The sequence below is a fragment of the Ctenopharyngodon idella genome, chromosome 16, assembly GCF_019924925.1.
Source record: "Ctenopharyngodon idella isolate HZGC_01 chromosome 16, HZGC01, whole genome shotgun sequence".
In the NCBI taxonomy this organism is placed as follows: domain Eukaryota; kingdom Metazoa; phylum Chordata; class Actinopteri; order Cypriniformes; family Xenocyprididae; genus Ctenopharyngodon; species Ctenopharyngodon idella.
In genome coordinates this window covers 15,218,344-15,233,592 of record NC_067235.1, presented here as the reverse complement: position 1 = coordinate 15,233,592, position 15,249 = coordinate 15,218,344, and the positions used below count along the sequence as shown (strand labels likewise).

General features: G+C 35.9%; 2 protein-coding genes across 5 annotated transcripts; both read left to right on the top strand.

The window, feature by feature from the left end:
• Positions 1-892: 892 nt before the first annotated feature.
• On the top strand, positions 893-7,000 carry zgc:92606 (uncharacterized protein LOC100000242 homolog). The gene is made up of 5 exons (XM_051864497.1): positions 893-1,116; positions 2,963-3,052; positions 3,443-3,521; positions 5,330-5,448; positions 6,525-7,000. The coding sequence occupies exons 2-5, from the start codon at positions 2,963-2,965 to the stop codon at positions 6,588-6,590; spliced, it is 354 nt and encodes a 117-aa protein (XP_051720457.1). The 5' UTR covers positions 893-1,116; the 3' UTR covers positions 6,591-7,000.
• A 319-nt stretch (positions 7,001-7,319) lies between these two features.
• si:dkey-26c10.5 (uncharacterized protein LOC563797 homolog) lies at positions 7,320-15,159 on the top strand. Of its 4 annotated transcripts, XM_051864486.1 has the most exons (8): positions 7,320-7,619; positions 7,870-7,971; positions 10,642-10,752; positions 11,305-11,331; positions 12,704-12,820; positions 12,953-13,104; positions 13,204-13,304; positions 14,674-15,159. In XM_051864486.1, exons 1-8 carry the CDS (start codon positions 7,508-7,510, stop codon positions 14,795-14,797), a joined length of 846 nt encoding a protein of 281 aa, XP_051720446.1. In that variant the 5' UTR covers positions 7,320-7,507; the 3' UTR covers positions 14,798-15,159. The 4 variants fall into 4 exon arrangements, with proteins under 4 accessions (XP_051720446.1, XP_051720447.1, XP_051720448.1 ...); XM_051864487.1 differs by lacking the exon at positions 11,305-11,331 and having other exon boundaries at positions 7,326-7,619; XM_051864488.1 differs by lacking the exons at positions 7,320-7,619; positions 7,870-7,971 and adding an exon at positions 10,286-10,557.
• The last annotated feature ends 90 nt before the right edge of the window (positions 15,160-15,249 follow it).

Sequence of the window (15,249 nt, the reverse complement as noted above, 5' to 3'; positions counted from 1 at the left end):
AATAATAATAAAAAGAGATAAAAACAAGCATTAAAACAAGCTAAAAAAATCAAGATATTTCTTAGTATTTGATTATTTTTTGAACGAATATACATCTTTCAAGTTATGCCGATCTCTAAAATATTTTATTGGGTAGAAATTGTGAGTGGGGGTTAGGGTGGAGCCCCCAATATCCACAATATGGAAATTTTTGTGGACAATGGAGGGGCCTTAAAGTCAAAAAGGTTGAGATCCACTACTGTAGAACAATGCATTCCTCCTTCATGTATCACCCTGGATGTTCTTTGTGTGCATCCCTTTCTGGGTCAGTCTGTAATGACTGTTGTGCCACTGCATAATAAAGGCTGGCAAATTCTTATCAATGACAACAATTGGTCAGATACAAGTATTGTTGTATACAACTGTATACTGTATGTGTATATTGTATAGCTGTGTTCTAGCTTACTTTTGTCACTTTGTTTTCGGCAGGTTTGATGGTTCTAGTTAATTGAATTAAAACAATAGGTCTTAACTTTTTTATTTATTTATTTAACAAATAAATAAATATCTTCTAAAAAAAAAAAAAAAAGACAATCAGGACGGTAATAGCGAATGTCACACTTTTACATCTACAGTATTGTTTAAGAAAAACATATTGTCTCTGTCCTGGGTTGTAACCAGAATCACATGTTGGTTTTGCCTAGAAAAGGACACGTCAGACACGTAACACAGATACTGTAGAGCTCTCTTCATTGGCCTAATTTTCCTCGATTTTGATTGGTTCCACTGACCTAGGGGGACACTTGAGCGACAGCTCACTCTGGCAAATAGAAGCACTGTCAACACATTCAAACCCCGCCTTCTCGCTCGCCTAAATGGCTAGACGTTATGTCAGTCTATTTTTATAATTCTCATTGGTTGGTTTCCAGAATGAGGCGGTACATTATTTGTTGTTGTTATAGTGGGAGAAGTGGGCCAGTCGACATCTTCAACATAGAAGGCGATTTATAATATAAAGTTATTGATTTTTGGTGACTAACATCAATTCTGCGCTGATACGGTCATCTGATCTTCGTCCAAGCGGGAAGACGGGCGTTACATTTGACTTCTTCCTGAATCTATCAGTAGCCGTCCAAGGTAACGTATGTTCTGTGTGTTTACCGCAATGATCAATACACCCAGTGTAAGGTTTATTGTGGATAAGGTTAGTTTCATGGTGGAAACGGTCGTGGAGTTGTGGTGGCTCAAAGTTTCAGACACCAACCCCGCGGTTACACACTAAGTTCACTTTGTTCCCTGATCAAGGATTGTGTGGATGGAATAGCAGGTCATATATCATGTGAACTCGCGGCCTTACGTCATCAGCAGTTGTTATGGGCGCAGTTATCTTACAGTATCATGCACTTTCCGACGGCAGCAGATTATTATTGTTTATGAGTGTTAACAGTGAGAGTTTCAGGCGCGGGCATTACTGTGGAGGACATGTTTTCGCATTGCAGCACTCCCTGTTGCAACACCATAAAGAATCACACGCGTGTTGTTGGCTTCCAAACTGTTTCGGATACAGGCAACGGTTACAAAAAATGCTATGGCGGTACCATGGTAAAGTGATGATATAACGCGGTATATACAACGGTAGTGAATAACTATCATATTCATATACCATGGTATTTACACGAGTAAGCACATGGTGCATGTCCAAAAAAAGAAGTACACTACACATACTGGAATACATGTTTGTGAGGAATATAGTGCAACTCTAACTGCAGTGCTCAGTAAAAGCATGCTATTTAGAGCACGGAAAAAAGACACCCTCAGGTCAGAGTCATTTTTGGCATACATGATCTGCTACAGTACTGCATGCATTTTTCTGATATGTTTTTACACACTCAGCAATTCAGACGTAAATAGGAAGGCAAAATGCAAAAAAGTCATATGAGAGTATTTAATTTCTGTTCTAATGGGATGGGTGTGCATGTCTGTATTATGTAAGTAGATGGTTGGGTGAACATAAACAAAACAAACAGGCATCACTAGTCTGCCTAGTTCCACAGTAATAGAAGATTCTGAAGCATTTTCCACAACCTTCAATGAAACGCCATAATAATCTGTAAAGTTGTGCAGGATGAACTAATGCAGACAATGTGTAACTTTGACTTCTCTATCTTTATAGTCCTTCATAGTTATCGTTCAAATGTTTTATTTTTATTGAAGTCGTTGTGAAATGGAAGTTACTATAGTCTTCTCTTTCCTATTATGTTATTTATCCATGTGATACGGCTTCTCTAACAAGAAAAAATGTAGGGTGGGACTTGATTTTGTCTGTTGGGAATTGATTGGATGGTTCTGATTTTCTATTGCTGTGATCTCATGTGAGTGACAGGTTGTCCCGCCCTCACGGCGATGAACATGTCATCAGAGGAGAAGTTATTTTGAATAAAGATTATGATGGCACATGAATTAAAAAAAAAAAATGATGTGCATGGATCATTTAATTATTAAACACATCATTAATAAAATACTGCAATATTTCATTTATAAAAATTTGCCAATTTTTATTTCATGGTGACTTTAAAAAATGCTTCTTGTAGCTGTTCTATTGTGTTAGGTTTGTAGAAAGAGTACACATGGTTTGAATTTTAACATAACATAAACATAACAAGGCGGAAGTATATGTGAACAACATCTGGACTGAGGGCAAAGGAGAGGAAGAGCCCATGGTGGGGTGGCAGAATGACCAGAGCATTTGATGAAAAATAATTTGTTACTTCTAGAGTATATGATTGACTGATTCAGAGAATAAATAGAATGTGTTTTATTAATGATCATATGCAGATCTGACAATGTGTTTATTTCTGTCTGTGTATGAATGCCAATAACTAATCAGGCAGATGATTTAATATATCAAATCAGGAGGCCTGAAATGTTTTTGTTAGTTATATTTTAATGTTGATGTTATTGTTCATGTTTGTTTGGCCCTCAGATGTCTAGCCAGTATCAGCGAAGTGTTCCACTGGAGGTCAGGAGAGCGGAGGGGGAGAGAGTCCGTGCCAAACATCCGGATAAAATTCCGGTCAGTCTCATGGTTGGAAACTATAATAACAAACAAGAATACATTTCAGTTACATTATTTGGATTGTTTCATTGCTTTACTTCACCCAAAAATTAGCATTTACTCACACTCATGTCATTCCAAACTTGTATTTCTGTCTTTCTTCTGTGGGGCACAAAAGAAGATATTTTGAAGAATGTTGGTAACCGAACAGTTTTGGTGACCATTTACTTTCACTGTATGAGGCACTTCTTGAAATATCTTCTTTTATGTTTTACAGAAGAAAGAAAGTCATGCAGGTATGGAATGACATGAGAGTGATGACAGAATTTTCAATTAATATTATATTCCTCTGAAAGGAATGTTTTTGGAGAGTTGTATATTTATTTATTTGTTTGTTTGTTTCCTTAGATAATTGTGGAGAGAGCTGCAAGGTCACGAGCTCCTGAACTTGACAAAAAGAAATACCTTGTGCCTTCAGACCTAACAGGTAACAACTCTTATTTAGTGTTGGGCACGTTACTTTAAAAAAGTAATTAGTTGTAGTTACTAGTTACTTCTCACAAATAGTAACTGAGATAGTAATGGAGTTACATCATTATAAAAGTAACTAATTACCAGGGAAAGTAACTATTGCGTTACTTTAAAAAAAAAAAAAAAAAAATCAAATATGTTAAATAACTTGGATGCCCCCAATATTAAATATAATTGTAAAAAAAAAATGAGGCTTGATCCAGCTCGTGACTCATGATCCGCTCTTGCTCACGACATGAAATTTCTCTGTACTGTACTTGTTAGCCATTAAAGAAAACATAGTTTCATATTTATGTTTAAATAAGCCTATGTTATGTTTTAAATTCATCTATTTGATGATGAAAAGTGAACAGCATGAGTAAGATAGGATACATCATACGATGCGCAATATATCGGGAGACATGGACTGGGTCAGACATGATTTTGACCACTTCATTAAGTTTTGTTTTGTAGAAAGCCTTACTTTAAAGTGAATTTTGTTTTGTAAAAATTGTATCTTAATTTTTAATGTTTTATCAACCAATTGCCTGGATTTAATAAATAAGAAGCAAATATAGCAGACAATATAATCATGACATGGAGGCGCCGGCGCGATCACTTGCACGTGAACTGGAGCAAGTCTTATAGGCTAAATGAACCGAAACTCAGCGGCTGCTTGCCTCACAGACATGACAAATATATCTATAGAAAGCTTGAAATGTCTACTTTAATAGAAATAATTCAAAACTAAAAGAAATAGGCTATTCTGATTATGTAATCCGAATGAAATGTGCATTCTCTCTCTAGGCGCGTCCAGTATGTGGAGATGATGAGAGTCAGCAATGTCAACTTCAACTTTGCAGCCGACACTGATTCAGAAAACATTACTTTATTAATAAACAATTAAAATGTCTCCTTGCTGTTTTTGTCACATTCATAATCATTACTTTTGCCGGTTCTTTATGGCAAGCTTTATGCGTGCCTTTGAGTGCTAAATAGCCTATATTAAATGCTCATTATTATGGTTTATTCTCTCCATTATTTAAGAAATTAAATTAATATAAATGTGATTAGTACTAATGGCTTAAATGAACAATTGCTAGTCAACTAGAAAAACTTATTTCACATATTTTCGCAGCATGTCACAAAGGGTATTCTGGTTTGAGCTTGCGCTCCACTCGCATGCTTTGACACAGACACACACACAGAGCCTGCATCGTACATTATTATCAGTTTAAAATTATATTTGTGTATGACTAACCTGTACTATTTCTTTACAACAAAACGCTTTGTCGGTCTATCATCTCTAGTCACACACCGATTATCATCAGTTAGCATGTGTCCCACCCCAACACACACCAGAGATAAAACTTTGCAGGTCCTATGGCTGAGAGAGAGACTACTCGGATGAAAACCTCTTCAGTGCTCAATTATAGTAACGCTGCATTTTTTTTTGTCAGTACGACGACAACGACAATGGCGATGTAATGGGAGAAAAAGTAATTTGTTTGATTACTTGTTACTGAAAAAATAACGCCGTTATTCCCATCACTGCTCTTATTTCATACATGCCTTCAACATTATGTAATTTTATGTAAATTTACAGGGAAATTCACCTCATCTCATGATTGTCCATAAACATTGCATAATGATATGCCAGTATATTAAGGACTCTCTCTGACCCTGAACTTCCCTATTTTCCTCTTTCTTTTGAGGAAGAAATGAAACCATTTACAAACTTTTAAGTTTTGAACTGACTGACATTCTCTGCAATTTTTCTTCTAGTCGGCCAGCTCTGCTTCCTGATCAGACAGCGGGTGTCTATGAGGCCAGAAGAAGCGCTCTTCTTTTTCGTTAAAAACTCCCTTCCTCCATCCAGTTCCCCTCTGTCTGCAGTGTATGAGGTAACTCAAGCACCCCTCTTTACTAGTGCTGAGTAAGATACTCATATTTTTAGCAAAGGGTGTTCATAAAATTCTAAATACATTTCTTTAAAATCAAATGATGACATTGATTATACACTGCCCGGCCAAAAAAAAAGTTGCGGTTTGGATTTTAATAGGCAAATGCTTAAGAGTCTATGATTGGAACATTATTGCAGTAATTATTATGTTTCTAGCTTGTTATAATGTTTGGTGACATACTTTGGGGTGTGCTGGAGGAGACTTTACAGAGGTGCTTGAGTATTGCATTGTCAATACAAGATCTTGACCAAAAATCGATGCACCTCTTGATGGAAATAACATCACAACAGTGTATAAATGTTCTTTTTAATTAGTACATGATTAATAAATAAAATCAAAAACAAAAAGCTAAAAAATGTGATGTAGTTAAAGGGTTAGTTCACCCAAAAATGAAAATTCTGTCATTAATTACTCACCCTCATGTCGTTCCACACCCGTAAGACCTTCGTTCATCTTCGGAACACAAATTAAGATATTTTTGATAAAATCTGATGGCTCAGTGAGGCCTGCATTGACAGCAAGATAATTAACACTTTCAAATGCCCAGAAAGTTTCTAAAGACATATTTAAAAACAGTTTATGTGAGTACAGTGGTTTAACCTTAATGTTATGAAGTGACGAGAATACTTTTTGTGTGCCAAAAAAACAAAAATAACGACTTTATTTAACAATATCTAGTGATGGGTGATTTCAAAACACAGCTTCATGAAGCTTTGAAGCTTTACGAATCTTTTGTTTCCAATCAGTGGTTCGGAGTGTGTATCAAACTGCCAAAGTCACATTAACCACTGAAATTTTGAAACATTTCAAAAAACACTTATGACGTAACAAAGCCTTTTTTACTGAAATCACATGACTTTGGCAGCTTGATACACGCAGTTTGATATTGACCCTAAACGTTTGAACAGTAGTCTATATGCACACACTTTTTTACTTTACAATTTGAATCTAAACTAATACAATTTAAAAATACATGAATACAATTTCTGATCTAAATTTATCACCTCTGTTTTTAGGAACACCACGAGGAAGACCTGTTCCTGTACATGACATACAGTAATGAGAGTGTTTACGGTGCTTGAGACAGAGGACACAAGGATTGGAGAAAGAGAGAGAAAGACAATACATTATTTTACCACTATTATCCCACATTCAATACATTGTACCTACAGGGGGCATTGTTCATGATGGGGACTGAAGGGTGCTGTTTGCATTTATCAGTATTTGGGGGAAACTTCAGTGTGTTTCTTTAAACAGATTCTTGGCAATAAAGTATTGGGACTTGAGAATTGAGAGACACTAAAGAGAAAGTGGTCAGAGGTCAAAAATCAATTTCAAACACAGTAGTAGAGTAAGCAAGTACTGATTTTCTCTTTCTCTTCCAGGAGCGCATCATTTGTATGTAATGCAAATAGGTTTTTGTTCTTGTTTTTCTTTTTTTGTAAAGTATTATCAATAACTTTTGTGCATATAATAAAAAATCTTTAAAATATTTTAGCCTCTTTTTTGTCTGTGTATAATGTTTTAGTACATATTTTATTCATTCTTGTCCACTATTTTTTCTATTCAGAAATTTTTAGACATGTTTAACATTTAACACTTAAACTTAGAAGGCTTAAAGAGCCATCAGCGACTAGTGTTTGATATGTTTGAATTTATTTTCCTTTAGGATGAGACATGATTAATGGTTTGATTCATTCTGACAGTATGAAAAAGAGAGAAGTGTCAATGTGCCGAAGTGTAATGAGGAACTTGCGGGAAAACAACTGATCATGTGTGATGCTCAGATTTATCCTTCTGTGAGAGTATTCGCATCAGGTCAGCATTTTTACATGCAAAGCTTTTCTGTTAATACTGTGTCATTTTTCTCTCAGAATAATTGTCAAAGACAATAGGAAAATTAAATCAGTTCTGCTGAAGAGCTTGCACCTACTGGGACCTCTGACAAATTAGTCAGGAAAACGAAACCCAAGGGAATTGGCAGACAGAAAATAAAGCCATGGAGAGCAAGAAAGAAGTAGAAGTGGAGTTGAAGGAGATTGCAACGGTTGAGGAGGATAAGGAAAAAGAGAATAAGGAAAAAGAAGATAAGGAGAAGAAGGAGACAAAAGGTAAAATGTTTAATCAAATATTTTATTTATAAGCCATAAAAAAGTTATTATTAGCTCTGTTGAAGTTTAAAAACCACGACTCTACCCTTCACTGTGCGTTCAGTGGGAGAGACTGCATTATGTGAGCAGGGCGATACCTAATTTCTCTGATCCAATCATATATACAAGTCACTAAGCTTATTTCTTTTGTTTTCTTCTCATATCTAACTGTTCTTCTATTTAACTGCATTGTCTCCGACTGACATCGCAGGGGAGGCCGTAGATGAAGGGAATGTTTACTCCAGTCTCACCGACCCATCTGAACATGTGTATGGTGTGCCCTCTTCAGCCCGCTCTTATACAGTCAATAAAGGTAACACACTTTTTATACACTCATCAAAACTAACTTTCATATCACTGCAAAGTTTAGGCCAATTAATTGCGGATAAAGTGAATAAAAGGACTCATGCCAGGATGGTTTGACTTCTGCATAAGTTGTGTGCAAAAGCTAAAATGATTAAATAAATTAGAAAGTATGCAAAACAATGTTGTATTTTTTTTAAATGGATATGCGTTTCAGGAATTCATACGCATATTCATTGTGTGATATAAAATGTGTGATAGAGGATCCAGCTGTCTCTTTGGTCTAAAACAGGACAAGTGAAAAAAGGCCAAAAAGAGGAACAAAAACAGATGGAGAAAAAGAACAACTGATGAAGTGGTCAGTGAGTTACAGCAAAGTATTTAACAAAACAAATATTATTTCTGATCTCAAGATAAAAGGTTGTAAAAGATGTACATAAATAGTCTACACTGTAAATCCGGTTAAATTTACAGTAAAAAAAAAACAAAGTAGTTATGTTTACCAGAACCAAATCATGTATTATGGTAATGTTGTATGCTACATGCATCCAAATGGCATTTAGGTGACAGTAGATTAGGGCATAAAAAATGTAAAAGGAAACATAAATCACTTGTGATAAGGGATTTCAGGGAATGCCCCCTTTCCCAGTGAATTCCCAGGAGCACCAAAAAGAATGTGGTGATGGAAAATAATATGAGATGGGAAGAATTTATATTTCACTGCTTTTGCGTTCTAGTGCAAAATATTTTGCTTTTCCAGGGAACTATGCAATGTAAAAAAATATTTGATGCTGTTATTTTGGGGAATTGGATTATTACTGAACAGTTTACTGCACTCCATATATTGTCATTGCCAGTTAACAAGTTTTTTTTTTTTTTTTTTTTTTCGTTTTTCAGCATATTCTTAACCTTTAAAATTGCTTGCTTTTATTTTTTTTATATATATTTGTTATCCCAGGTTTTGGGGAACATTGTGAGTAGTGCTTATTTAGTTTAATACTAAACAGTTTAATGCTTCATAGCAACACCTCTCAGTGGCGGCGTTTCACAAAAACCCAAGTAGGGCATTCCTTCTGGCCATACAACAACGACATTCCCAAGTAGGCTAATCGTATTATATGTAAACAGAATGTGGACCAAAGTCCACGGACATTCACAGATTTAACAACAATACGAAGTTAATGCAAATTTTAAAACAGCCCTACCTACACCGTGTCCTAACAAGACTCGACGCGACAAGCGAGAAAAATGTATCTTTTCCATATTAATCAGAGTTTTGCTGTTGTTGCTGTTGTTGTTGTTGTAATGTTTTTACTAACCAGCCGCAGCGGCGACGATTCTATTTTACAAAAAGTTTCTATTTCTGCAGCGTTGCGGCTGGAACAACATACAAAGTATGACAACGATAATCTCAGCTGCTGATTAGTGCTTCTTTTAATGTAAAAAGAATGTAATGTGACTTTGAATATCATTTTTCGTGGACAGGCTAATCCACCTCAGACCTTGAAAATAATTTAAAGGAAAAAACAATGTTCAAACTGTCAACTCAGTGTGAACAAACAAGTGTATTCTATGATTACAAAAAAAAGACTGAGTATGTAACCTATCTTTAATCATGTTAAAAAGTTACACCATTTTAACATGATTAAGATTTAGGAATTTGATAATGTCTTTTCCATTTCAGTGCGCTTTCAGTGAAACCCCGCCCACACGCTCTTCTGATTGGCTGTGTTTATTTTGATTGACTTTGTTGTGTCTCGCTTGCAGCTGAAAATCTTGTTGCGTCGCGTCTGGTTAAGACACGGTGGTTTTGCTTTTCAAAGCTGCAGCTTCTGCCAAAGTCCAATTCAAGCAACAGAACTAAGGAGCAGCATCATGAGCTGTTTATGTCCTTTGTTTTGGAGGGTATGGCAACTGCCATCCGTAAACGCCGCCCCTGACTGGTTTCACGTTAGGAACATCTGTTAGCCACGGAGCCCCACACATGACATGCAAGAAAAAAAATTAAATAGTGCGCACGATTTACTAATTCGTTCCCTCGATTTACTAAATCGTGCGCACGATTTAGCCTACTATTTTTTCCCTGCATGTCATGTCCGGGGCTCCGTAGTTACCATCGGCCCTTTATAAATTATATTGGTCTGTAATTTGTTAAGAGTCTTTTGTTCGACCATAGTTCACAATGTAAAACCCATATCTGGGACACAGCTGCATATTTTGCTCTCTGGAGGACAGCGGGTATCTTATTTTGTCCGGAGAGCACTTCAAGGTTTCATAAGGTCATTCGAGGACACAGAGCCGGTATTGTGTTGCGTAGCGTCGTCGTCAGACAGACTGTACGTTGCTACAGTGACGGGTGAAAAAAGTCTTCAAAGCCCCTGCGCGCGGTCGAAACCCCCCCGTATTGTGTTTGTGCGCTCATTTAAAGAGCCGAGCTGCGGTTAAGTGCGCACTACAGTACCAAACGCTGTGTAGATTATTCCCTTCGTCGAATTGAACCGAATCTGCGTTGGTAAAGACATGTACGTAAAACTGTGCAATTTCGGCAAGTACGCAGACGGCAAGTCTGAACCGAAAAAGCTGCAGCCGGATTCAGGTGATGAATGTTGTGATTGCACATCTCTTGACTTCCGCCATTTGACGGTCCTTGTAACGACAAACGTATTATGTTTTTTTCCAGATGCATCACCAGATATTCACCGGAAAGTTCGTGTTTACCGCATCATTTCACTGGTTCTTTTTGTCATCTGCGTCCTGTTGATGATTACAGTCCTTGTTCTGTTTATGAAGTGTAAGTATAACCATCTTTTATATGTAGGGGCAAGAATTTTTTATTTATTTTTTATTTTTAGATTTGTGGAGTAAAAGTTACAGTTTTTATTTGGAAGTAAAACGAAAAAAAATAGACCCTTGGGGTAAGATGGCCACCCATAATTGGCACAGAAGGCTCCAAGTGGCAAGTTGTTACTAGTGTTATTTTTAAATGTAACAATTATTGTAATTAATGAGGTTATTATCCAGTATTTCCATGAATTATATGAAATCTTTACATTTGCGTTCATAGTGTTGCTATTATGACATAACTTTAATTAAAATATGGTCAATTATATATGTTAATATTCTTATGCCTGTATAATAATAAATCATAATAATTTTACCTTTCAGAAAAAAAACCTCTTTTACCGGTATTCTGATTTGTCTGTCATTGGTTATTCAATTAATCAACTAAATTGTCAAAATGACATGTTAAATAAAATAGTTGATTTAGTATTTTACATTAATGACACTTGAAGAAAATATAAATAAGAATTATATTAAAAGTCATTTATGCATTCTATAAAAGGTTATCCAGAGGGGCTTCTTACCCCAGGTAAGGGGTCAAATTACTCCTATCCTACCCCTCTTTTAATATCTTACATTTTGTGCTATAACAACTAAATTAGCAAATGTTTCTATTTATTTCCTATAATAACACATTAGCTGATGCATCATCATCCTGCACATACTAAATTTATATCCAAATAAGTTACAGTTTAAAAGTAAACCCACATTGTACATCTTCCTCCATGTTACCCTACAACTTGGAACCTATAGTGGCCCTGTCCCAAATGGCACCCTAAACACTCACGGCCTTCCTACGAGTCGGCACTTTCGTGACGTAACGCCGGCTTGACTGTCGGGAAGAAGTCTGCCGAGGAGCTCGCACCAGTGCGGGCTCAGCAAAAGTGCGCATCGAGGGCGCATAGCAGCCGCAAAGGGGGCACTCACGAGCACCCTTCTTTAAGCTTAAATGACGAATGGGACACCCTACGGTCTCGTGGACTTAACGGACACGCGCACGCAGCGGCCATTGTAAGTCCACAAGACCGAAAGTGCACATGAAGCGTGCCATTTGGGACAGGGCCAGTATTGTTTTAGTAACTTAAGTCTTTTATTGTCTTTGGTTTATTTTGGTCAAAATATGCTATAAATACCACATCGTTTTTGATATTGAAAACAGGCTTACAATACAAACAATATCTAAACAAACAAAATATAAGCTAACTTCAGTTTTTTATTAATAATAACTATTTAAAAAAATGGTCAATCTGTGGTGTTTATGGTGTTTGCCCTATACTTAAAGAACCACTTATGGCCTTTCAGAATGTTTTTTTGTGAATTCAAATTAAATTTAAATATTTTGCATTTTTCTAGGATCTAACCCTTAACACATGCTGTTTTCATGTGTTAAAGTGGACAATGCTGCTAAATGCATGGATGTAATTTTTTCCATACACAAAACTAACAGCTGTATGTACAATGTTTATAAACCTGTTCATAAACTAATAGTAGAATAATACAGAAGCTTATATACAATACATTGTATTGCAACATTATGAAAGGCCAAAAGTAAAACAAATTAACCAGGAAAAGTCCTGAGTTCTTTAACATTTCTTTCTTTCTTTTTTTATTAAATTGTGTTAATCCATAATGATTGAATTAAAACCACTTTATCATAACACACTTTGAGAATGATTGTGAATTTTTAATGGTTTTCAGTATGTTTTTAAGCATTACAAGTGGGTGCAGTTTTTAGAACAATAGAAAAAAAAGGATGTTACACAAAATTACAGATTCTAACTTTCAGTACAAAAAATAATCCTGGCAACTATGGTATTTTGTTGGAAATGGTGATTGCCATGAAAATAGTTTTTTATAGAGGTCAGGTGTGCTGTAACATTGTTCGACTATGCTATAAACAGTGACTGGGACGCAGCCATGTCAGGTGGTAGAGGAGACTGACAGATCTCCACCGGAACAGCTGGAATGCAGCCTGGAGAAATGCCAACAGGTTTACCAACAGCCTATTGAAGGAGCTCGTGAGTTTGTAAACAACAAACATATGGTTGTCTTTTTTTTTTTTTTTTCTTTTTTTTTCTATATGCAACTTATTTTTAAGTCACTTCAGAGTTTTCTTGTTTCCCCACTTGTATGTGTATGTGTGTGTGCAGAGCGTCTGTGCAGTAATTGTGCCAAGGGCTGGTTGAAGTTCGAGAATACTTGTTACTTCCTGTCTCAAAACCGCCTGACCTGGCAGAAGAGCAGGGAGGAATGCCAGAGGAAGGGAGGAGATCTTGCCGTCATCACTAATGAACGTGTGCAGGTCAGTAAATCTAGAATTATGGTCAAATAAAAAAGCTAACTGGAGTGAATCTCATTTAAATGTATTTTTATGCCTTTCGACAATATCTCATCTCTGCAGATGTATCTGAGCAGGCAGGGGAATTTGCACTACTGGATTGGGCTAAGTCGTGTGGGGACAAATGAATGGACATGGATTAACAACACTGTATTGACAGTGAGGTGAGGAAAAATTGTGACTGAAAACACATTGAAGGGCAATGTGTTTTTTTAATTGCCTGAATTGGTTTCCTACAGGATGTGTTTTTATGCTGGCAAAAAATTCCCAAAGATTTTTCAAATTTTCTACATTTTTTTTCTCTCTATAATTAAAAAAAATAAAAGTTTTTTTTCCATGGAGGGGGTGATCATTGATTTCTAAAAAGGTAGAGAAAAATGTTGGTAACACTTTACAGTAAGGTTTTATTAAGGTTCAACATTAATTAACCTCATTAGTTAAAACAAACTAACAATGAACAATATTTCTATAGCATTTATATATATATTAGTTAATCAACATTTACTAATACATTTGTAAGATGAAATGTTGTATCCGTTAACAATAATGCACTGTGAACTAACATGAACATGTGAACATTAACAAAGAAGAGGAAGAGTTGTTGTAGTAGAGTGTTGTTAACATGCCGTCATTTTACGCCGGTCTGCTTCCCAAAAGAGGGTCAGTTCAACACTGGATTTGCACAAAAGATTAACAAGACGGCACATGCTAGTCGATGAGTTGAATCAACTCCACAGCAACTACATACATTTATCCACTAACCGTTCAAAAACGTCCAGATGCATTCTAAAAGTTGTAACTTCTTCCTGAGTCTCTCCATCAGTGTTTGACTCCGGTTTGAACAATGTAAGGCTGAACACCGTTACTGACAATCACCATTTTGGCTGCGTGAGATTTTCCAGCTTTGTTGTTGTTGAGCAACCGAAGTGTGAGCTGTTAAAGCTCCGCCCTCTCCTAGAAAGGGGGCCGGGAGCAGCAGCTCATTTGTATTTAAAGGGACACACAAAAATGGTGTGTTTTTCTCACACCCAAATAGGGGCAAATTTGACAAGCTATAATAAATGATCTGTGGGGTATTTTGAGCTGAAACTTCACAGACACATTCTGGGCCCACCAGAGACTTATATTACATTTTGTGAAAGGGGCATTATAGGTCCCCTTTAATGCATTAACTAATGCTAACAAATAAGACCTTATTGCAAAGTGTTTAAAGGTGAATTCTGATTTGAAGTCCCTAAGTTTATTTCCAACATTATTTATATTTTCTAAGTGGACAAAAAAAGAAAGAAAAAAATATGAAAAATCATTCAGGAATGTTTTGTTGTTGCAGCAGAAAAATATAAATAAATTAGGAAATAAACTCAAGGAGGCACTTGCAGTTTTTTTTTTTTTTTTTTTTTACACCTTACCCTTCAAGCCTCCATGAATATTTCATCATATGGTTACAAAAACAAACAAGCATTATAAAATGAACATATTTGTTTAAATGTGATTTAGTAGCTAATGACTGACTATGCTTCTTTATGCACACAGATATTGGGAAGATGATTCCTCTACTGGAGAATGTGCCATTCTGGCTGCAAATGAATCACCTGAACGGAGCTGGCGCCCATCTCACTGCAAATTATATTTACAGTACATCTGTCAGAAGATGTAGATGTCAGAAGATCAACTACACCAATCACAACCAGCTATATATCTTGATATCATTACTTAATACATAATCAAGACAATCATAATTTCTCTAAAGATAAGAAAAAGGGATATTTGGGCCTTTTTTTTTTTACAGCATGCATTATGAAGCATTATAGATGCAAAAAGTTTTTAGAAATTGTCCCTTTTATTTGTATTACAACTGCACTCATGTCTAACTCTACTGATTATTTGCACAAAGCTTGTTAATTTGCACTAATAATGCCTAGTGTTCACATGATAGTGTACTGAATTGCGCATACATTCTCTTTGAAATGTCTCTTTTTGTATTTCATAATTAAACTTCTACCTTTATATGTAACAATATTGATGGTGCACACCTATATGTTTGCATATTATAAAACACTAAAAGAGTACAGAATAATTTAACAGGAACCCTTAAATATTAGGAATGTC